This window comes from Dipodomys merriami, unplaced genomic scaffold, assembly GCF_024711535.1.
Source record: "Dipodomys merriami isolate MVZ:Mamm:240054 unplaced genomic scaffold, mDipMer1.0.p SCAF_200, whole genome shotgun sequence".
NCBI classification, from domain to species: Eukaryota; Metazoa; Chordata; class Mammalia; order Rodentia; family Heteromyidae; genus Dipodomys; species Dipodomys merriami.
Window position 1 is genome coordinate 119,175 of NW_027203383.1, and position 23,372 is coordinate 142,546.

General features: G+C 52.2%; 1 protein-coding gene across 1 annotated transcript in view; it reads left to right on the top strand.

Moving 5' to 3' along the window:
- LOC138833096 (nesprin-3-like) overlaps positions 1-23,156 on the top strand; it is a 78,711-nt gene extending 55,555 nt beyond the window's left edge. The window contains exons 12-19 of the mRNA XM_070031415.1: positions 1,598-1,732; positions 3,366-3,521; positions 3,646-3,818; positions 4,197-4,320; positions 5,066-5,227; positions 7,596-7,745; positions 8,603-8,641; positions 15,677-23,156. Coding sequence (XP_069887516.1) covers positions 1,598-1,732; positions 3,366-3,521; positions 3,646-3,818; positions 4,197-4,320; positions 5,066-5,227; positions 7,596-7,745; positions 8,603-8,641; positions 15,677-15,889 — 1,152 coding nt within the window. The 3' untranslated portion in view covers positions 15,890-23,156. The remainder of the gene's footprint in view (positions 1-1,597; positions 1,733-3,365; positions 3,522-3,645; positions 3,819-4,196; positions 4,321-5,065; positions 5,228-7,595; positions 7,746-8,602; positions 8,642-15,676) is intronic.
- The last annotated feature ends 216 nt before the right edge of the window (positions 23,157-23,372 follow it).

The window sequence follows — 23,372 nt, forward strand, 5'->3', positions numbered from 1 at the left end:
CTGGCCTCCACAGGGCTATTGAATGGAGCAAAATGAGAAACAGATCCTTTATTTACTCTGGAGTTCCAAAGTCCAACATTGATACTTGTTTTTTTGCTTTTGTTTTATTTTTTCCATGACTGGAGCTTAAACTCAGGGCAGCCTGCTTGCTCAGCTGGAGCTCTACTACTTGAGCCACACTTCCAGCCTGATATTTTTAGCTGGTTAATGGGAGATGGGGGTCTTGTGGACTTTTCTGCCTAGGCTGGCTTCAAACTGCAATCCTCTATCTCTCAGCCTCCCGAGTACTAGTTTTACAAGAATAAGCCCCTGCCCCTGGCAATTTTTTTCTTCTTCTGGGACTAGGATTTGAACGGAGGGCCTCGTAATTACTGAGCTGGCATTCTACCACTTAACCCTGCCTCCCGATTCTCTATTTTTGTTTTGTTTTGTTTTTTTCCTTGCTAACTTCCTAGTGAGTCTAGAAGCCTTCCATTGAATAAACCATGTATACTGCAAACTGGCTGCTCATTGACCACTGTTGGCTGGATGAGGTGCTTTCTGGTTTTCCAAATGCATGAGATGTATGTGATGCATGTGATGCATGTTGTGCATGTTGTCTTTTCTGTGTATATGTGTATGGGGGGGGAGGGGTCCTGTCCTTGAACACAGGGCCTGGGTGCTGTCCCTGAGCCACAGCTCCACTTCTGGCTTTTTGTTGGTGGTTAACTGGAGATGAGAATCTCATGGGCTTTCTTGCCTTTGAAGGCTGGCTTTGAACTGCAATCCTCAGATCTCAGCCTCCTGAGTAGCTAGGATTAACTGCGTGAGCCACTGGCACCCAGTTTGGTGGTTGTCGTTTAAAATTCCGTTGTGGCTCATACACAAAATGAGTGTCCTCTGGGACTCACTCACCATGCGACCAAAGGAGCGGTGAATCTTCATTGGGAGTGAGGGTCAGTCAGCGTGTGAGGTTCTGATGTCTGCGCTGCGGACGCCGTCTGGCCTCGCCCACACTGTTTTCATGATGCCTCCAGAATATTTTTGTCTGAAATTTTTATCTGCTCTGAGAGGGGCCTATCAGAATAGCCTATGGTGTAGCTGCTGCTGTGGGGAGCCGCCATCCTGGAAGCCCCTCCCCTCCCTGGACTCCCACTCACTGCCCCTCCCCCTTCTCCCTGGACTCCCACTCACTGCCCCTCCCCCTTCTCCCTGGACTCCCACTCACTGCCCCTCCCCCTTCTCCCTGGACTCCCACTCACTGCCCCTCCCCCTTCTCCCTGGACTCCCACTCACTGCCCCTCCCCCTTCTCCCTGGACTCCCACTCACTGCCCCTCCCCCTTCTCCCTGGACTCTCTCTCAGAGCCCCTTCCCCTTCTCCCTGGACTCTCTCTCAGAGCCCCTCCCCCTTCTCCCTGGACTCTCTCTCAGAGCCCCTCCCCCTTCTCCCTGGCCCCTCCCCCTTCTCCCTGGACTCTCACTCAGCCCCTCCCCCTTCTCCCTGGACTCTCTCTCAGAGCCCCTCCCCCTTCTCCCTGGACTCTCACCCAGAGCCCCTCAGTCTCTCCCTGAGGCAGAAGCAGGATGCACAGCTGACCTTTTCCCGTCTCCCTGCAGGCACTGCAAGGAGAGAGTATGGAGCTGGGAGTCCAAATAGAGGCGGTGAGGCCCCTCATTCAGGAGAAATCCAACCACCAGCACCAGCTGGACCAGCTTTGCTCTGATCACCACACCCTGCAGAGGGCCCTGGAGGTAGGGGGACAGCCAAGGGCCAAGAAGCCACTGGGTCCGGGCCCTGGAAGCCTACATGCCTGGGGCCTGTCTGTTCCTTCCCTCCTTCCCTTCCTTCCTTCCTTCCTTCCTTCCTTCCTTCCTTCCTTCCTTCCTTCCTTCCTTCCTTCCTTCCTTCCTTCCCTCCCTCCTTCCTTCCTCTCTTACTCCTTCCTTCCCTTTTCCATTCGGATAGCAGATGACTACCCAGCACTGGGGACTGCTCTAGGCACCATGGGTGAGACACAGCCTGAACGAGGCAGGCAAGGCTGTGTTCTCCGGGGTCGGGTAGGTGGCAGTTAGCCCGCAGCTATGATTCTGCATGGGAACCGGGGCCACTGCCTGGGCAGAGAGCTGAGGTTGCCTGGGTCACGACAGCCAGGCTGCAGTAAGCCAGGTTCTGCAGAGCCTTGTCAGCAGCACCCTCTAGTGGCCACTTGAGCACTGGCTGGCATTCTCACCGGATCTGTTCCACTTCGTGCAGTGAATGGAGCCCAGGGCTTCTCCAGGCTGGGCACGCAGGGACTCTGACGGAGGCTTAGGTCTGTCCATTTTCCTGAAGAAAACTCAGGTGTGAGTCAGGGGTCCCTCACCCACTCGTGCCCTCAGTGTTTCTGGGGCACGTGCCACCGCCTCCAGCCTCCTTCTGTGGCGATGGAGTCTCACTGATGTTTCTGTGCTCGTTGGCCTGGAACTGACAAGGCCAGCCCTCGGCTCGGCTCCCATAGCTGGGATGACGGTGTTCTCCATGGCACACGGCCATGGGATTAAGAAGAGGTCTTGTGACTGTTTCTGCCTGGGCAGCCCTCAAACTGCAGTCCTCCTATTCACAGCCTCACAAGTAGCTAGAATTACAGGAGCAAGCCACTTGGTGCCTGACTCAGATTTTTAAAACTTACAAGGATCTGTCACCAACTGGGCCCAAGTAGTCACAGCAGTCAGATAAAAGCCAGGTTAACACCAGCGTCCTTTATGCCCTCCTGGCACACCTGACCCTCAGGGGCAACTCTAGCCTCAGATTTGAAATCCAGCTGGCATCGGTTGTGGGCTTTGCATGTGACGCTTGTTTTAGAACATTCCGCCATGGGGAATGTGCTTATCCATATCAGGAGCAGGATGGCTGGGTCAGGAGGCACTCCTGTGTTTGTGTGGCTGTACTTGGGCTCAGCTCAGGGCCTTGTGCTTGGCTCGGCAGTCACTTTCCCAATTGAGCCATACCTCTAGTCCTTTTGCCTTCTTTTATATTTCTGCATAAGATCTCATTTTCTGCCTAAGCTGGTCTTAAACCATGAGCCTCTTGACCTCAGCCTCTTGCGTAGCTAGGATTACAGGCACGAACCACCATACCCAATTCCATTTTACCTGATGCTTCCCAGTGGTTTTGCAAAGGGCTGGCGTGCCGGGGGTGGATGGGAGCTGGGCACGCCCCATCCATCCCATAGAAGCACAGTTTTCACCGGAGTTGGCCTGGGCAGAGGGGAGGCCCAGCCCTGTGCTGTTCCTGATGGCGTTAGGAGTTGGGGGAAGCCTGAGAGTCCTGCAGGGGTTAGGCAGTGCCCGGGTCCCTGCCTCCACCCACACTCAGGCCACCCTGGCCCTCTGGGCTGTGCCGCAGGACCTGGTGGACAGGTGTGGGCAGAGCGTGAGGGAGCACTGTACCTGGAGCCACCGGCTGCTGGAGCTACGACAGTGGATCGCTGTGGTCACACAGATGCTGGCGTCATACCGGGCAGAGGCAGGCTCCGGGGAGACCGAGCCCCAAGAGGTGGAGGTGAGATGGCTACTCATTGCCTTACCGGCCTCCTCCCAAGCCTCTACCGCCGATGCTCCCACGGGTGGCGGCAGAGCCCTCTCTACTCCTGGGACCTCACTGTCCGTGTCCCTGTGTCCCTCAGAGGCTGCTGGCGGAGCTCCCAGGCAAGGAGGCCCAGTTGCCACTGGTGGAGGCCATGGGCCAGCTGGTGATGGAGAAGACTTCTCCAGAGGGCGCGGCTGTGGTCCGGGAGGAGCTCCGGGAGCTGGAGGAGTCCTGGCAGGCCCTGAGGCAGCTGGAGGAGGCAGCGCTGAGGTGAGAGGTGGCCCCCTCCTGCTGTCTGCAGAGCAGGTGCTGGACAGCCTGTGTACCAGGCATGGCGCCGGGGGCCGGGTGGAGGTCATTGCACACTTGGGCCCAGCTGGCGACTCTGATCAGGCCATGAGAAGCAGGGCTCTATCTCTTCATCCTGTCTGGCTTGGGCCTCAGTTTTCTTCTCTCCATCTCTGGGGTTGTGCATGGACCTGGGGGGAGGGGGTGATGTGGGTGGAAGTTGGGAACAGGGTGGGAATGGGCCCCGCAGCGCCCTGCCACCCCTCAGAGATGACTTCGAGGTTGTGGTCAGCAGCCGAACCGTGGGACCCCAGAGCTTCCACCTGATGGACCATCCCCCTCCCTGTCTTCTGGCCTCAGGAGGAAATGGCAGCTGCGGATGACCCCAGTGGATTCGGACAGGAAGCTGGTTTTCACCAACAACATCCCCAAGTCTGGCTTCCTCGTCAACCCCGGGGATCCTATTCCCAGGAGGCGGCGTGGGGTGAGTCTGGCGGGTGTTGGGGGGGCAGGAGGTGGCTGCTTTTGCTGTGTGTCACAGAGGGGACTCAGAGACCCCCCCCCACTGAAAAATATTTACTACATGGCATCAGCGGTTACTGTCTTAAAAACAAACAGAAAAACCCCAAAATGGAGCCATAAGCTGGGTGCTGGTAGCTCACACCTGCACACTGGCTTCTCAGGAGGCTGAGATCTAAGGATCATTGGTCAAAGCCAGCCCAGGCAGCAAAGCCCATGAGACTCTTATCTCCAATAAATGACTGGGGAAAAGCTGGAAGTGGAGCTGTGGCTCAAGTGCGAGAGCACTATCCTGAAGCGTAAAAGCAGCTTGGGTTATAGCCTGTAGGCCCAGAGTTCAAGCTCAAGGACCAGAAAAGAAAGAAAGAAAAACCTGAGCCATGTGGAAAAGAATTGTATTGCTTGTTGTTCAGAAACAATCTGTCAGGCCAGGTGTGATTGCATATGTCTGTAATCTCAGCCCTTGGGAAGCTAAGACAGGAGGATCACTTGAGCCCAGGAGTTCAAAAGCCAGGCTGAGAATGTCAATTACTCACGCTCCGGGTCATTCCCTCGTCTCCCCATGGAGTATGTCTGTAGTCTACAACCTTGCCAACCCGCAGGACTGGCCAGCCTCTCCCTCCCTTCAGCACCCAGTCCTTACCTGCCCCTCTGTGGAATCCCCAGAGGGCCTTGCTCACCTCTGACCCCTGGTCATGTGACTTCCTCAGGCGGGCCTGCGGGAGGCAAGGGAGGGCGGCCGTGAAGATTTCTCCAGGCTGTTCGGGAACTTCGAGCAGTGGCTGCAGACGGAAAATTCCAAGCTGATCCGAATTATCGCAATGAAAACCACCACAGCCCAGGATGTGAGGGCCAGAGAGACAAAACTGCAGGTTGGTTCCTTGTCCGTGGGGGGTCTCGCGCACACGCACCAGTACTGAGGCTTGTGCTCAGGACTTGGGCACTGTCCCTAAGCTTTTTCACTCAAGGCTAGTGCTCTATCACTTAAGCCTCAGCTCCACTCAGGTCTTTTTGGTGGTTAATCAGTGTTACACACTGAGTACAGTGCTCAGGATGGGCTTAGAGCTCTGTTTTGTCATCTAAGATGACTCTTTAATCAGGCCCTGGACCTCCTGGCTTACTCTTTGGTTTTATAAAAGTGTACTGTGGTAGAGATTGAAATTTATTTATTTATCCTGCTGGAGAATGATTCAAACTCCTACATCTTTTGTCCAGGGTATTTTTAGAAAACTCTATTAGCGCGTGCGCGCGTGTGTGTGTGTGCGTGTGTGTGCGTGTGTGTGTGTGCGTGCGTGTGTGTGTGTGTGTGTGTGTGTGTGTGTGTGTGTGTGTGTATGTTAGTACTGGGACTTGAACTCATGATTTCAGTCTTGCTTAGCTTTTTTCAGTCTACCACTTGAGCCATATCTTCACTTCTGGGTTTTTTGCTGGCTAATTGAAGGCAAAATGTTGTCTACCCAGGCTGGCTTCAAACTGGGATCCTCAGACCTCAGCCTCCTGTACAGCTGGCATGACAGACATGAGCCACCAATGCCCATCTTGCTTTATAATTATTTTTATTTATTTTTTATTTATTTTTTGGGGGGTCTAGTCGTGGGGCCTGAACTCTGGGCCTGGGCACTGTCCCTCAGCTCTTCAGCTCAAGGCTAGCACTCTACCACTTGAGCCACAGCACCACTTCCGGCTTTTTTCTTTTTGCTTATGTGGTGCTGAGGAATTGAACCCAGGGCCTCAGGCATGCAAGGCAGGCACTCTACCACTGAGCCACCTTCCCAGCCCCTATATTTTTTAATTTTTTTTTTGTCGGTAGTGGGGCTTGAACTCTGGGCCTGGACACTGTCCCTCAGTTCTTCAGCTCAAGGCTAGTGCTCTACCACTTGAGCCACGGCGCCACTTCTGCTTTTCTGAGTGGTTTATTGGAGATAAGGGTCTTTCCTGCCTGGGCTGGCTTTGAACCCCAATCCTCAGATCTCAGCCTGCTGAGTGGCTAGGATTACAGGCGTGAGCCACCGGCGCCCGGCTCTAATTCTTTAGACAGAGTAAATATAGCTGCTTTACAGTGTGGTTTGAAATTTCCCATCGCCCAGGATTTTCGCAGTGTGTCGGTTATATATTTTTGCTTCTTCTTGATAGCCTGTGTCTAGATGTGGTAGCTTCGATTGTGTGCTCGGCATTGTGTTTGACAAATTATGTGTATGGCTAATCTGAGATGTAGAGTCATCTTTCCACAGAGGGCTTTTCATTTTTATTTTTATTATTGCTAAGAAGTAGGGGCTTTATCAGTCTGAGGGTGCTGAGTCCAAGTTCCTCTGGACCACTGAGATGCTGGAGCTGGGCTGCAAGTACACACAAGTTGGGGTTCACTTCAGGCTCACACCTTTACTCTTAGGGTGAAGTGAACAAAAGTCTCCACTGAAGAGGGAACTCCCCCTCTTCCTCTCCTTACGTTGTGAGGCTGCCAAAAGCAGTATTTCTTAATTATTCATCTGCCAGACTGGCAAACGGAAGTCCAGACACACAAGACATTCCCTCCTGGTTCTCATCCTTGCTTGAGTTTTTGCTTTTTCCTTTATTCTGTGCTGGGATCAAACCCAGTACCTTATGCATGTTAGACTGGTGCTTTACCACTGAGCCACACCTCCAGTCCCCCTCCTCTTCTTGAGAGTTCATCTGATCTATGGTACTCTTTGTTAACCCTTTGATGGCTGTAGCTTTTAGCTCCCCTGCTTCCTTTGCTGTTTTCCAACTGGCATTCTAGTAGGCTCTGAAAAGCTAAGCCAATTACCCCATATCATACGGCTAAAGGATGGAGGGGGCAGGCCCAAGACAACATTTCAAATCACGCTCCTGCCTATAAAGCCTTGAACCACCCCAATATCATACCGTAGTATTCAGGTTGTCATGCTATGAGACCACAGTACTCTGCCTGTGTAGAAAAGTCTGTCAGGCTCAAAAATGCCCTTGGAAACATCATTCAATGGTGGTCACTTTATTAATGATGTCAGAGTTGGAAGGGACCCCATTGGTTAGCATTCTAACTGACCTACCACACTTAAGGCCATTCTGGAACATTCCAGAGAACTGATTACAGGCCTTGGCTTGAAATGGCATAAAGTGAAGTTACTGCATTATGGGTTCTGTCTGCCAGCTCTCTGCCCGCCTCTCCATGCAGTGACACTTGATTGCCCGTCTGTACAAGCCACAAGAAGCGGCTCTTTCTGACTCTGCCTTCTCCCTCAGGAGCTGGAGGTTCGAGTCCCAGAAGGTCAGCATCTCTTTGAGAACCTTCTTCGCTTGGGTCCAGCAGGGGACCGTTCAGAGGAGCTGGAAGATCTGCGCTACCGCTGGATGCTGTACAAGTCCAAGCTCAAGGACTCTGGCCAGCTCCTGGTAGGTGCTCAGGGGACAGCCAGGCCCCAGGAAGGACAGGGCTGGGGACACACGTGGGCCCTGTGTATACCTAGGTGACAGCTTGGAGGTGGGGGTGGGGGGGAGAAGACAGGTTCTTGCTTCCCATGATGCATTTGGCCACCTACTGCCTTGTGCGGCCAGCGTCCGGACAGTAATCATGGCAGAGCCTTGGGCCTCATTTGCGGGCTGCCATGCAGAAAGCTGTCGGTGCCTTTCTCTGTTCAGTTCAGGGGCTTCCTCTGACAGAATCCGCACGTGGTCTCCAAGGGGGTGCTGCACTGGGCTTGAGTGGGCCCTGAGGTCCAGCTCCCCTCCCCGACTGGCCCCCCTGCCTGGCATTGACTAAGGATTCTCTCCTCTTGGGCCTCCGTGCCTCCTACACAGAATAGCCACAGCGACACCAGTAACCAACCGTGGCTCTAACGCAGCGCTCTAACCTATCTATAGAGAGGCTAGTTGTCCATCCCTGTGGACCATGAGGGTGAAGCCCAGGAGGGGGCCCGAGGAGGCGCCTCTCCTCCCAGGCCCAGGTCAGACTCCAGGCATCTGGTCCCCAAGATGTCAGCCACTAGATGTCAGCCCAGACCAAGCCAGGCGGCCATGTCCCCCAGCGCCTGGCCCAGGCCTTCCCAGACTCAGTCCCACCTGGGCCCGAAGTGTGTTCAAAAGCTCATTAAATCGAATCTCCTGCTGGCTCCGTTGTGCAGATGACCAGAAGTTTTCACGAATCGCTCCCTTGACAAAATGAATATTCCATTACACGTTCTGCTGGGATTTAAATTTCACTCACCTCCATCTCCCCTCCCTCCCCCTTCTTTCCTTCCTTGCAATAACAGACGCAGAGTTCTCCAGGGGGGCCGACTGGATTCCAGAAGGTACGTACATTCGTACATGTCTGCCATCTGCTCCACAGAGCTGAGGGGGAACTTGCAATGACCCTGGGGGCAGGATACCTGGGTTTTTCTAGTAGGTTCTGTGAGATCTGAGACGCGTTGATGGCAAAGTGGTTCTGCACTGTAGTGGGTGGGGTCCTGGAAAGGCCAGGCTCAGGAATGACCCGTGGGGGTGTACAGAAGGCTCAGAGGTGCCAGGCCCTCATCAGAATCGGGGCTCATGGGGAGGGACAAGGAAGCTATCCATAAATGACCATGACAGCAGGTGTCGGCTGGAACTGTCCCAGGAGCCGGGGCCATTCTGGGGACAAAGGACCATGGGGCCACTCTCAGGACAGAGGGGTTGCAGGGCTCCACACCACTCTAAGAAGGTGGTGGTGGAATCCCCTTGTTCTGTCTGGCACGGGGTTCCACTTGTGCCCACAGAGACACGCACAGGGCTGTTTGTAGCTGAAGCAAGAGCAGAAGCAGCCGGAAGGATAGGAAGGGGTACTGGTTCTTGGCACTCAGCACGGGATACCTGAGCTGCCTCTTGTGTACCAGCTACCCTGCTCTGCTGGGTGATGGCATCTCACCGAACCCACCTGGCCACACCCAAGTGGCCTTAGCAGCAAGCGAAACTGGCTTGTTCAGCGGTGGCATGCAGCTCCCCGCTGGTGTCTAGCCGCTGATACCCAAGCTTACATTTTAGCCTTCCAGGGAATGTCTTGGAGGAGGCCTCCCTGAGGCCTGCAGTGTGTCCAGCTCCTGCCAAATGTCCCCAGGTGGCCATTTCCAAAGGAAATACACTTGTTTTCTTGCTAAGAATTGGCCCATACGGGGCCCTGACACCCTGGCTGCTGGCTAAGTTCAAGCCTGGCACCTGTGGGGGCGGGGGAGTGGGTAAGCCATGAACTGGGCGGGGCTATCAGACCAAGGCTGTACCCTGCGCCCAGCACCAACCCCCTCTATGGCCTTGGGCAAGTGGCTTAACCTTTGTGGCCCAGTTTTCCCGTCTGTTAAATGGGAATGCCAATCTTGCTTTTCTTCACTTCCTGTTTCAACACTGAAGACTGCATGAACTGTGCTCTGTAGAGAGATACCTAGAGCCAAAAGCTGGTTCCTCCCAAGTTTAGAATGGGGGAGAGTGGCAGAAAAGAGTAGGCATCCATCATGGCCCAGCCAGGTGACTCCTGGTGGAAAATAGCTGCCCTAAGACCAGAGGGCCAGACTGCTTCTAGCTTTCAACTCCTCATGCAGCTCCTATGCCTGAGTCTACCTAGAAGCCAGTACTGATGGAGCACTAAGCTTGGGCCAAGCTCTGTTTTCTGCTCTGGGAACGTGACAGGGAACAGGAGAGCAATTGATCCTGCAAGGCCATGTTCCTGGCTGGGTGGAAAGAGGTGCCCGGGCTCCTGGGCTGCAGCGTGGGCTTCTGGGTCAGAAAGCTCCCAAGGACAGTGGCTGGGCAGGGCCTGCAGGACCCCAAGATTTGCCTCAGCTATGGCCAGCAGGTGTTGGGCACAGTTTTGTGAGATGGATAAGCAAGAAGAATCTAAGGGGCCACAAAAATCTGCTCTCCTGGGCTATGTATGAAACTTTGGCTTCCATGCTGGCTGGCTTTGAGCCTGTAGGAGGAAGAAAATTAGGAGCTGCAGGACAGGACAGATTGCTGGGCCTGTTTCTAGAGAGTCCATGTTGTTTGTTTGGCTCTGTTGCTGAGCTACACCCCAGCCCCAGAACCAGGAACTCTAATCTAGTAGACCTGGAGGGGGCCATGAATCTGCATTTCTAGCAAATTCCCAGGTGACACTGATGCTGCTGGGGAATACACTTTGCGAACCATTGCTTGACAATCTGGATTTGAGTCCCCCCCTCTCCCACTAGTGTGTGTGGCCTTTAGCAAGTCACTTAATCACTGTCTTCCAATGAATGAGTGACAGTCACCAAGAGAATCGCAGGCAAAGTTCCTTCTGTAACCATTGACACGCAGTAGGCTCTCATTTGTTTTACATGAAGGCCCGGCACCTCTGTAGGTCCTGTCCCCTCCCCTCCCATCTCTTCCCCTCCCCTTTCATTTCTTTCCCCTCTTCCCTTTCTCTCCCTGCTTCTGACAGGGTCTCACTATGTAGTTCAACCTGGCCTCACACTTGCAATCCTCCTATTTCAGCCGTGAGTGTCTGGGATTATAGCCATCACTGTGCTTCTCTTGATGAAAAAAAAGTTTGGTTTGATCCTCATATTAACGTGTGTGTGTGTGTGTGTGTGTGTGTGAGAGAGAGAGAGAGAGAGAGAGAGAGAGAGAGAGAGAGAGAGAGAGAGAGAGAGAGAGAGAGAGAGAGAGAGGAGAGAGAGAGAGAGAACGCACATGCGCACCAGTCTTGAGGCTTGAACTAGGGGTCTAAGTGCTATCTTTCAGCTTTTTTGCTCAAGGCTAGTGCTCTACCACTTGAGCCACTGTTCCACTTCCAGCTTTTTTGCTGGTTAATTGGAGATAAGACTCTCTTGGATTTGGCTGGCTTTGAACCACGAGCCTCAGATCTCAGCTTCCTGAGTAGCTAGGATTACAGTCATGAGCCACTAGCTCTCACGTTATCTTTTGCTAGTCTTGCTATGTTAGATTTCTGTTGCTATTATAAAAATACTTGAGATATCAACTTACAAAGAGAAAAGGTTTATTTTGGCCCATGGTGATGCGGTTCTAGTCTGGCCAGTTGGCCTCTTGTTTTGGGCCTGTGATAAGGGAGCATGTCATGGCAGGGGTTGTATGGTAGAACAAAACTGCTCACCTCACAACCAGGAAGCAGAAAGAAGAGGAAAAGACTAGGGTCCCCTATCCCCTTTAACTGCAAGCTGCCAATGGCCTCAGAACCTCTCCCCAGGCCGAAGGTTCCACTAACTCCAAACAGTGCCTCATGGCACCAGGGCTCCACTTGTTTGAGTTGGGGTTGGAGGGTTTTTGTTTTTTGGGATTTTTTTTTGCTAGTTAGGGTGTGTGTATGTGTGTGTACAGCTCTACATACATGCATATATACACATACAGGCCTGACAGGTCGAAAATAAGTGCTGTCTGCCAAGGCTGTAATCTTGCCAACTTAAAAAACATTCCACATATTTTTAGTCCAAGGGAAAGAAAAAAGCTTGCTCCTAAGCTAATTATTTCTGAATGGCTGGTTTTCTATACTTTTTTTACTCTCCTGGCTCTTAAGTCGGCGAAGGCTCCGGCTCCATCCATGGCTTCAGCCTGCTTGTTTGTATAAACAGTAATTAAGATTTATTAAATCTGCAACTGCCCATGTGCCTGCAGCACAGTGCTCCTGGATGCTCATCCCTGGCACATGCACGCACACGTGCACACGTGTCTACACACACACACATGAGGCATAAGTGCTCCTTGAGCTGCAGTGTGTCAGCTCAAGCCCTGCACTGGTCCAGGATGTGGTGGTGTTGCTGTCCTGAGACACACATTGATTTTATTTTAGCTTGAGGAATAAATTGGCTGAACCAGCGTCATCTGCAGGGAGGATGGGCACACAGTTCTCGGCATGGCCCAGTGTGGGCTCTTGACATTCAGGCAGCAGGTAGTCAGCCACAGAGAGCAGCATTTGGCTCACTGTGTGTGTGTGTGTGTGTGTGTGTGTGTGTGTGTGTGTGTGTGTGTCTGTGTGTCTGTGTGTCTGTGTGTCTGTGTGTCTGTGTGTCTGTGTGTGTCTGTCTGTGTGTGTGTGTCTGTCTGTGTGTCTGTGTGTGTGTGTACGCGCACACCCGCGCGCACGTGCCAGCCTGAGGTTTAAACTCAGGGCCTTCACTGTCCCTGAACTTTTTTGGTCAAGGCTAGTGCCCTACCGCTTGAGCCACAGCTCCACTTCTGGCTTTTTGGTAGTTAATTAGAGATAAGAGTCTCATGAATTTTCTTGCTCTGGCTGGCTTTGAACCTCAGTCCTAGATCTCAACCTTCTAGGATTACAGGTGTGAGCCACTGATGCCTTTCTTTCACTTGATTGTTTCAAGATTCATAAATCTTCCCATTTTCTCATCTGGGGCATTTAGTTATCCATTCCGATCTAGTTCTTCTCCCAAAGAGTGTTTGCAGTCATCGCTTCCTGACCTTGCCCACCCGGATCTGCTTTAAATCAAACCTGCTTGTAGGCCATGTTTGGTTTTCTTTATCTTTGGACCACACTGATAGTGTACCTTTGAGATTGCAAATTTGAGGGAGCTCAAATTTTCAGGAAAGAGAACCCTGTTCCCTTCTGCTCAGCGGAGGGAAGATGTTGACTGTCTCTGCCCGTCCCCATGGGATGGATTATGCCTCCTGCCCCAGCATTCCATGGGTGTGTCAATCAAACCTCCAGTCCATGGAGGTTACTTCCCTCATGGCTGATAAAATAATGATGCTCCTTACAGTCCATGTCTTAGCTTAGAGGAAATAGTGTAATGTCACATTTCACGAGCTTTCTGGCTAGATAGCAAGATCTTCCTAGCCATGACATTTATATGACATCCTACTGTGTCAGGTGCTGTAATGGACACTCATAAGCCTGGTGTTTAACAATCAAGAACTTCTACTGTAGTAGGAAGAACTGTCATCTGTTTTTGTTTTTGTTTTTGCCTGTCCTGGGACTTGAGCTCAGGGCCTGGACACTGTGCTGAGCTTCTTTTGCTCAAGGCTAGCACTCTACCACTTGAGCCACAGTGCCACTTCTGCATTCTTTGTTTATGTGGTATTGAGGAATCGAACCCAGGACTTCATGCATGCTAAACAAGCACTCTACCACTAAGCCACCTTCCCAGCCTGTCATCTTGGCTTCTTCTTTTCTACCCAGTATTGTGGCTTTGGCATCACCTTTGCTATGATAACATCATTACCACCACCACCATCATCAATCACCACCACCATCACCATGCTGTCACCATTGCTACCACCACCATCATCACTACCATATTGTCACCATCACCTCCAACATCCTCACTGTAGTACTATCTCCGTTATCATTGCCATCACCATAATCACTACTACCACCATCCTCAGTTACCATCATTGCCACTATAATCACCACCACCATGACCACAGCATCCTCAATGTGACCCTCAGTGCCATCTCCACTATCACCATCAGCACCCTTTACCATCTTTCGCCCACGCCCATCGCCATCACCCCCATCACCCCCATTATCCTTGCTAGCCTTGTCATTGGTGGCTGTGTGTGCTCTGCAGAGAGCTAGCAGACACTTCTAAAATAACAGTATTAGGGCTATCTTTTTTTTTTTTTCTGTTGGTTGTGGGGCTTGAACTCTGGGCCTGGGCCCTATACCTCAGCTCTTCAGCTCAAGATGAGGACTCTACCGCTTGATCCACAGCACCACTTTCAGTTTTCTGATGGCTAATTGGAGATAAGAGTCTCATGGACTTTCCTACCCTGGCTGGTTTTGAATCAGGGTCCTCAGATCTCAGCCTCTTGAGTAGCTAGGATTATAGGCGTGAGCCACTGGCTCCCAGCTAGGGCTATCTTTAATAACAGAACTAGTAGCACAAATAGAGTGCTAGGACCCAAACTACTGATTTGCCTTCCTTCGAGTCTCACCGCACCAGCACGCGGGCTCAGGCCCTTCACCTCTCGAAACACAGCGAGGTCACCTTGGTAGCATCCAGCTTGGAGCCTACCTGGCCAAGTTCCGAAAGCTGCTCCGCTGCCCCGCAGCATGCCATATCTTGGCCAAGAGGGCCTCCATTTCCCGAGCAAACCAGCTCTTGGCCTGTGCTTTTTAGCGGTCACAACACCCTGGGAGCCACAACCCAGGGGTCCCCACAGAACTTAGGCAGGGCCCTTTGGTACTGTTGTGGGCATTCCAGCCGAGGGGGGTGAGACACCTTCAAGGTGGCATCAATGAAGAGGAAGCACAGGGGAGGAGGAGCCGGAAGGGGGAGGGGGAGCAGGAGATGGGATGGGAAGAAAGGGCCGGTGGCGGTGGTGGCAGTGGATATGTGGGGACCTTCCACACGCCAGGCACTGTCTCACGACATCACAAGTCTGTATGGAGCCATCGTCATCGCCCTATGAGAATCTGGGGTTTTAACCTGGCGTCTGCCCTGCAGACCGCCAGCAAGCATGCGCACGCAGATGCTCCTTCATGTTGAATGGGCTTTTTGTCCTGATCAAGCCACCAGGGGAGGGAAATCCTGCAAGTGGAATAAGCCTGGAATGCACCCACCCAGCCCCGCCCACCAGCTCAGGGCCGGCCGCTCACCTTCCTTCTGGTCTTAGGGCTCACTGGGTGCTACTCGGCGTCTCCAGAGAGCAGGGGACACCTACCCTACCTGTCTCTAGCCTAGGAAAAGATCAAAACTATCACACAATCAGCAAGATGCTTTCTATGCATGGGTGTTGCTTTCATCCCATTGTCAAGCTGAAAAATCACTTGGGGACTGTCTGTAATCAGCAGCAGAATGTGCCTTCTTAAAAAAAATTTATTGTTATTATAAGGGTGATGTAATAAAGGGTTACAGTACATAAGTCGGGTAAGGAGTACATTTCTTTTTGGACAATGTCACCCCTTCCCTTTTCTCTCCCAGGTTTTCCCTCCCATCCCCACCCACAAGTTCACTTTCAACAGTGTCTAGTTAGCACCACTGCCGAATTTGTTTAGCCTTTGTCTCCCCATTTCTGTGTCCTCCCCCCCTTACCCTCCCAAAGACAGATAAACAAAGACAAAAAAGAAAAGAAAAACCCCAACGAAGAAAAACCCTTGTTTCCATTTCCTGGAGTTCATTTTGATAAATACTATCTTGTATAATCAGATGCACATAGGCGTTCCTCTCCTAAGAGCATCCTCCTGGTCTCACTGTATGTGAACGCCTAGAACATTCCTTTCCATATATTTTCTCTCTCCCCCACCTTGCATGGCTGGAGAGGACTGCAGAGGTGTTAGCTTCTGGCAAACTCATTTCACAGGTAGGCAAACGGAGGTGCAGACCGCCCCTCCTCCCCCGTGGCAGCCCCCAGCCCCTCTCACGTCCTGTCCTGTGTTGGTCCCACAGGCCCAGCGATGGCGGCGGCGGCGTTGGGGCCCCTGCTCCCTCCTGCAGAAGGCCTGCCGCCTGGCGCTCCCGTTGCAGCTCTTGCTCCTGCTCTTGCTGCTGCTCCTCTTCCTGCTCCCAGCTGGGAAGGAGCGGCGCAGCTGTGCCCTGGCCAACAACTTCGCCCGCTCCTTTGCGCTCATGTTACGCTACGACGGCCCCCCGCCCACCTAGCCCACTGGGGTGCCCAGGTGAGGTACCTTCTGCAGCCTCCAGCGCGCCCCAGGCTCCTTTTGGGGCTCCCTGGTGGGAAAACTGGAGACAGGACCAGCTAGAGAGCACAGATCCACCACGGCTGCATGGATGTCTCCGGCAGGTTCCCAGGGCAGACTAACTTTTTATACAGCATTCATCGTCTTTGTCTATACTAAATGTATTCTGTGCGCAACTCGGGCTCTGTGTTCAGGATGTCGTCGGCTCTGTATGCAGAGGCTCCTGTTACCATTTCATGTATGATGTCTATTTGTAGATGAGAATTTTCCTGACCGTGTATCTCTCCGGGGGGGTGTCATGGCGCTGTGTCAGCTGTCAGCCCAGAACCCAGGGACCATAATCCACTTCTTCTTTGGCAACTTCTTACCCAGAAACCTTAGCGTAAAGCCAGATATTAGGGAATGGTGTCTTCTGAGTTGTTAGCCTACAAAGCACACAGAGCCCAGGGACTCAGTTTACCAACAGTGAGTGCAGACCTGCCAGGCTAGTTCTGTAAAGCTCAAGAGATTTCATGCCATGGAGCAGACACCGAAGTGACCATCACCAGAGGCTGACACAATGCTGGACCTGCCCAGCCCACAGGCCATAGAAGGCCTATGAAATGGTTTGGTCCATCATAGATGGACACCAGTGCTTCTCGTGAACTTCCCTGGGCTTTCTGTGTCCACTGGCCTGTGTGGATAATTTTATCTGGGCCACAAATGATGATGATATAAATATCCAGATGACCCTTGGCAGAAAAGCAGCTTCCCCACCCCCGCTAGTGAAGGTGGTTAGATTTGGGTCTATGTGTTCCTGCAAAAAAGGAATGATTTCTTATTTCCACTCAAAAGGGTGAAACCAACTCAGCATTGGCCCCGGAGAGCCCTGGGAGATCTGTGTCCCCTTGCCTGCTGGTGGCTTTTTTTCTCCATGCATGTTGAACTTGAGCTGAGGGCAGAGAGGGGTATCTGCGGGTCAGGGACCAGGGATGGATGCCAAGACAGAGAGGAAGGCCTGGGCCTGGGGGTGGAGCCTGTCTAAGGGCCTTCCTGTACAGCCCTTGGGCCCACTGGCCAAGCATGCCCATACATACTTACCCTGCATGGGACCATAGGGCTGGTGACTCCTGGTTAGGCAGGCCTCTAAGCTGGTGGGAAGTGTTTCTTCCTCTCTAAAGGATTCTGGGATAGCTCCTAAGAGCTTTAAAACTGGATCATGTTTTTTGTAAACCGACAGTCTTTTTTTTTTTTTTTTTTTTTAAGCAAATACTTAATGCTCACTCTTTGCCTGTGGATTTTTGTCTGTTGAACTTTGGGTCGGAGCCCTGGGGGTACTGGATCCTCAGGCCTTGTATCAGTTCTGGAAATGTAGTGTTAGAGACAGAGGCACTTTAAACAGAGGGAAACTTGGGCCCTCAGAGGGTCCTGCTCAGCGAGGCCATGGCTCTCCAACGCACACCAATCCCCTCCAATCCTAGGCCAAGGGGCAGCTCTCATGTTTGGCCCAGTGAAGAGGAAGAGCTGGCATCATGGCTCAGAAGAGCCGTGCCAGGGAGCTCCTGGCACTGACAGGAAAAGCACTTCTCTCTGGGTGCTGGGAACCCAACCTTACGTGGCTGCTTTCCTGAAGGATCCAGGGCTGAGACCTTAGGCTAACGCTGGGCCAGGGTGCTCCTTTTCCACTCTCCCGTGTCACCGGTCAGAAATAGGAGGCCCAGAGAAGGGGTGTGACTCACCCATAGGCACACAGCAAGAGGCTGTTAGGCCAGATCCGAACCTGTGACCTGCTCAGCCCCTTCCCCAGAGCAAAGGCCAGGCTGAGACAGAGCATTTGTGTGAGGCCCTGGGTTCCACCCTCAGTGCTGAGAAAAAAGAAGGAAGTGTGTGCTGGAGGGAGAAGGGGAGAGCTGTTTATATGTCACCTGGTGTCACCTGTTGTCACCTGAGTCATGGGGATCACGCGTACAGAAGGTTGGGAGAATCGCAATAGTTGGGCTGGTGGGTAGGAACGTCTCTATATTTTTAAACTTCGTTACTGATGCCATAAAACGTGCTTGTTTGCATAGCTTTTTTTTTTTTAAACTGGTGTTTTCATTACTTTGTATCAATATAGTTATCATAGGATACAATAGGCCTTTGCAAGCTTTTTAAAAATGTAATCACTTTTGCTGAGAGTGGAAGCGGATGGCTGCTGTGTCGCTAACACTTCCAGCAGGAGCCATGGAGAGGCCACAGAAGCCCTCGGACGGGGTGTGCCGTGAAACCTGCGTGTCGCCCCCTTCTAGAGAGAGAGGGTGCCTAGAGTATCCTGACTGTGTGTGTGCGTGTGCGTGTGTGTGTGCATGTGCGTGTGTGTGTGTGTGTGTGTGGTGAACAAGAGAATGGGGGAATGGAGACCCCACCAGATAACCATTGGTTACCCCCTTGCTGGTCCTCCCTTGTCCTTTCCTTCCTATCTCCAGAGCATGACGGCCCCCAGCATATACTGATGCGGTAAGGATGGGCGGAGGGTGGACCAGGCAGCAAGTGAGGTCAGGAGACCCCTGTAGGCACCCTGTGGAGGGGCGGAGGTCTCTGGTCGTGAGTGGCACAGTTGTGCATCTCCAGTGTGCCCAGCCTGGGCAAGAGCTTCAGCAGGGTTTACAGGGTTATATTAAAAAGCCAGAGGTGTTTCTGGGACACCAACACCCTCCTGGGCGTGGAGGAAGTGGGAGCTGGGCAGTGTTATCCACTTCTGTCTCTGGGGCTCTGTTCACCTTAGCCTTCTGGCAGGAAGCTGGGCCCTCGGTCAGTCCTCTAGGTCTGGAGAATTCTGCTGCTCCTTTGGGCATGAAGATGCAGACGCCTGCGTTGCAGGGGTGTGTGGGAGTGAGGGGACAGGAGGTGGCACTTCTTCCTCTCCTGGCTTAATGGGGAGGCAGAGCTCTGTAGACCTGCTTCATACCCCAGACGGCCCAGCTGGAGAGGGCAGACAGGGACATAGGACAGAAGGCATCGGAGGCCAGAGATGGCGACAAACTCAGTGCTACTGACCCTGCATTGAAAAGTCATGATGGTGCTGTTTTGTGTTATGTCTACCTAGCACTATTTAAGAAAGGTGGAGGGAAAGAGACACAGAGACAGAGAGACAGAAAGAGAGACAGAGGCATGGAGACAATATCGGATCAAACCCAATTTTCAGCTTGGTGCTAGAGGCTCACGCCTGTAATCCTAGCTACTCAGGAGGCTGAGGTCTGAGAATCATGGTTGGAAGCCAGCCCAGTCAGGAAAGTCCATGAGAAGGGAGGGCACAATTGGTACCCTGGGAATGTGGCTCATGGCTCTGGGCTAGGGAGAGGCAGAGGTCACCAGTGGTGGTCTTTAGAGAAGGGAAAAATATATATATACATATATACATATACATCTATACCCATATACATCTATACACCTATACATGTAAATATATATATACACATATATCCACCAGCCATTCGTGTGCCTCTGCCTCTTTCCCCCTCTGTTGAGCAGCAATGCTCTGGGTCTCTATTCTATCTAGGCTTTGTGCTGGAAGATTATGGGTAACTAAGATTGAGGTCCTGCCTTCAAGGAGCTCCCAGTCCCTCACAAGATACTGAACCAGACATAGGCCATCGCCTTTGACTTTGCTGTATGCCCTCCCAGAGATGAGGCAGGAGAGGAGATGGGGGAGGGCAAGGCAGGCAGGAGGGTGGTACCCTACATCTGGGAGGTTCCCATGGTTACCAGGTAGAGAGAGGAGATGGATAGAGGAGGTCAGGACACTGGACAGCACAGGGAGAGGACTTGGCAAAACAGGAGGAGGAAGCAGATTGGCTGGGCCTGCCAGGGAGTGGAGGTGGATCCCTGGGCTTTGCTGGGTCTCAGAGCACAGGCGTGGTAGGAAGTCCAAGGCTGAGGGCTACAGTACACTACCCCATTCATTGTTACTTCTATTCCCAGACAGTATAAGTCTATAGCCAAGGGAAAACCTTGTATCTGGAAATGGCAAGCTAGGATTTCCTGGACTGGTAGTGTACACTCTGGTGAGCCGTTTGTCTGCAGATTAAGGTTGTCTGTTGCCCCCTCTCACCTCCTGCCTCTGGTTATTCTACAAAGCAAGGGAGCTCAGGGCCCAAGGGAGGCTGTCCTAGCAGGCACTGGGCCAAGGCCCCTCACTGGGGATACCAGTGCCTTCCCTTGAAGCCAGTTTTCAGAGATCTTCTCACTGGCACACTCTGATAGTGAGCCTCTTCACTTACTCGGTCCAGCAGGGATCCCCTGTTCCCTCACCCCAATCTGATTTTCCCCAGTCCAGACCAGCATAGGAGGAGAAAAGTAGGCCACTACTTCGACTACTGCAGCCATGGCAGACATGAGTAGTTGAGCACTGAGGCTTTCTCCTCCCGCTCTCCAACGCTTGTCCCTAAGGAAGACTCCTAATTCTAGACTCTTTTTTTCCTTTTCCTTTCTTTTTTCTTTCCTTCCTTTATTTCCTTCCCTCCCCTTTCTTTCTCTTCCTGTTCCCTCCTTCCTTCCCTTCCTCCTTTTCTGTCTTCCTGTCTTTCTCTTTCCTTCACTTTATGTCAAAATTAGGACATTAACAATTGAAATCACCTTTTCTTAGTCTGGTACTTGGGTGAGATAAGCAGGAAACCTCTATCACCCCCTAGACAGAGCCCACAAGCTCCTCCCACAGAGGGCTACAACTAAAGGGTTAAGACCAGCCCACATTTCTCCAACTCCTGCTCACAAGAGGAATATCTTCTGTCTTCCAAATAAGATACACATTGGAATTTATTTTCAAAAAGACATTTAAAAACAAAAGCTTCTGGTATAAAAGCACATTTTTCAGCCAGACTCAGCTCGTACACATGCACGGGCACATACACACACAGCACCTGCCTGCCTTTTTGGTTGTCATGGCAACATCACAGCTGTTTACACAGTGGTACCCAACCATTCATCCAGACAGAAGATAAGTTGCAGAAAGGAGCCTCAGTTTCCTCAAAGGATCCTTGGCTGTCTTTCTGGCGTGCTCAGCAACAAGGACACCAGGCCAGTCTCCTCCTGCAACTCAATGAAGTGAGGAACAAAGGCCTACAGCTCCTCTCCCCACTCTGATGAAAAGAGAGGTAAGAGCACGTATTGAGGACTTGCAGTATGCCTGCCACCTAACCTGTGCTGGGAGTCCTGGCCTTGTGTTCAGATGCTGACACCAGACACAGAGAGGGAGAGCTGCCTGTCTACAAGCAAGCGGCTGGTAAGCAAGCAGCTTGGGAGCCGAACCCAGGCATGATGGGCTCCCAGCCCAATGTTCTTTCTCTCATGGTAGGGAACTTTTCACTCCAGTCACGATAGTTTTTCCCCTGTAGACCCCTGATTAGCCTGTTGGGGAAAAGGCCTTTCCTGATCATGGCTCCCGGCTTTGTCCTAGGCCCATGCCTGCTAGGGAACTCTCTAGTTCACACTGCCACCATCAGGAGCTGGAAGTGCCAAGGGGTAGAGGTAGGGCTGATGATTGTCTGCACCTGGAGAAGGCACAGGCCAGGGATCACTGGGCCAGGGGAAGGCACAGCCTACTTCCCAAGGCCACTGCCCATTGAGCAGGCCCAGAGAAGGGGGAGGTGGAGGAGGAAAAGAAGAAGAAGAGGAGGAGGAGGAGGAGGACAGAGAAAGATATGAGTTGTATGTAGGGTCTATACAGCCCCCTCCCTCACTCTCCCCAAGAAGCACAGCTGGGCAGTGTGGACTCCTAGTCCCAGCTCAAAACAGCAGAAACCCTCTGTGCCTGGTCTGTGGGAGATCTGGGCCCAGACGATTCCCCGGAGCTCCAGTCCTTGACAGATCTTGTAGAAGCAACTTCTGGTCCTGGCTGACACTCTCTAGTGACAGGGAAGGTCTCTTATCCCATGGAAACTCTTCCAGCTGCCTTAGAAATGGTGTTCCTTCTCTCCCAGGAGAGTGATGACCTGGTTATGGAGGAGAGCGTGGTGTCTCCAAGCGACACCTTGGAGATTAGAACCCCACACCTCTTGGGGGAGAGGGGTGGTGAGGCCCTTGCCAGGATGCTTAGAACCTGGGGGCTCGGACCTAACGATGAATTTTAAGAGTCAATAGATTCATACTTGGGAGATAGAGGGAGCAGGTGGTTCCAACTGGAGGAAGTAGGCCACGGTGGCGGGGAACATCACTGGGGCCGTATCTGGCCCTGGCCCTTTCCTTTATTCTTTTCTTTTCTCTGCTTCCTGGCCACCACAAGGTAAGCCACTCCGCCACGTCCTCCCACTGTGACGGACTGATGCTCCGGAAGTGAGAGCCCCAATCAATCTCTCCCCCATGCCTTCCTCAGATATTTTGGTCCTAGCTGTGCAAAAGTAACTAGCACAAGGACTCAGCTCTGTGCCCCCACCTCAAGCAGTAGAAGCTTCCAGAATGGATGCTTTCCTCTCCATGTCAAGGCCAAGGCCAGCCCTCTCCTTCCACAGCACCCATCCCCAATCTCCCCTTCTGGAGACTGATTACTGTCATCAGCCTTCTCTCTTGACAAAAGCTGCCAGGCCTGGGAGTCTGGGCCTCTCAGAAGCACCCCCCCCTCCCCTCCGAGAGGCACTAGCCCAGTTGCCACATTACTGCTCTGAACCAGTCTACATGGGCAGGTTTGCCCTGTTTTCTTAAGACCTGGCCACACTAACCTGATATGGACCAATTTGTAGAACTGGTGCAGTGTGGTTTATTCAGGATGGAGCAGGTGGTGATGTGTGTGTGTGTGTGTGTGTGTGTGTGTGTATTTGTATGCACGTGTGTGCATATATATGCCCGTGTGTGCACATGTGTATAAATGCTGAGTAGTGGGTTTTGGTGTCCAAAATAAATGAATTCCATTGTTGAAAATGTTCAATTATGTAAACAGCACAGAGGGACCCCCCCATACCCTCTTGTCATATTTGTAATTTTTTAAACACATGCATTTGCAATAAATTAAGCTTTCTGGGAAAGCAAGCAGTATTGGAGCCAAATGAATGTCTTGGAACACATGTGTGTTATCTCAGTTCATATCAAGTGCAAAAGAAACAGAGCCTCCCATCTCCCGGCCATGGGGAAGGGCACTGGGCCCCTCGTGGCTCCTCAGCGAATGTACGTTCAAGTCACTGGGGCTTCTTTCTCCTCCTGTTCAAGTTGCAAGTATCAGTGTTCTAAGAAATAATTCGATGAAGACATATCTGAATTATGTTTGGAAATAAAAATCTATTTTGGTCTATGAAATACTGTGTAGCTTGGAAATTCTTTTTTTGGGGGGCGGGGAGAGGCTATGGAGAGAGACAGACAGACAGACAGACAGAGCACGCCTGGAGTGGTGGCTGACTTAATTTTACATTCTCATTTCCAGACAGGCATGGGTCTTCATTTGGGCAGAGGCTGAACTCATGGAGCCGGGGTGAACCCTGGTGACCCCAGAACATCCCTAG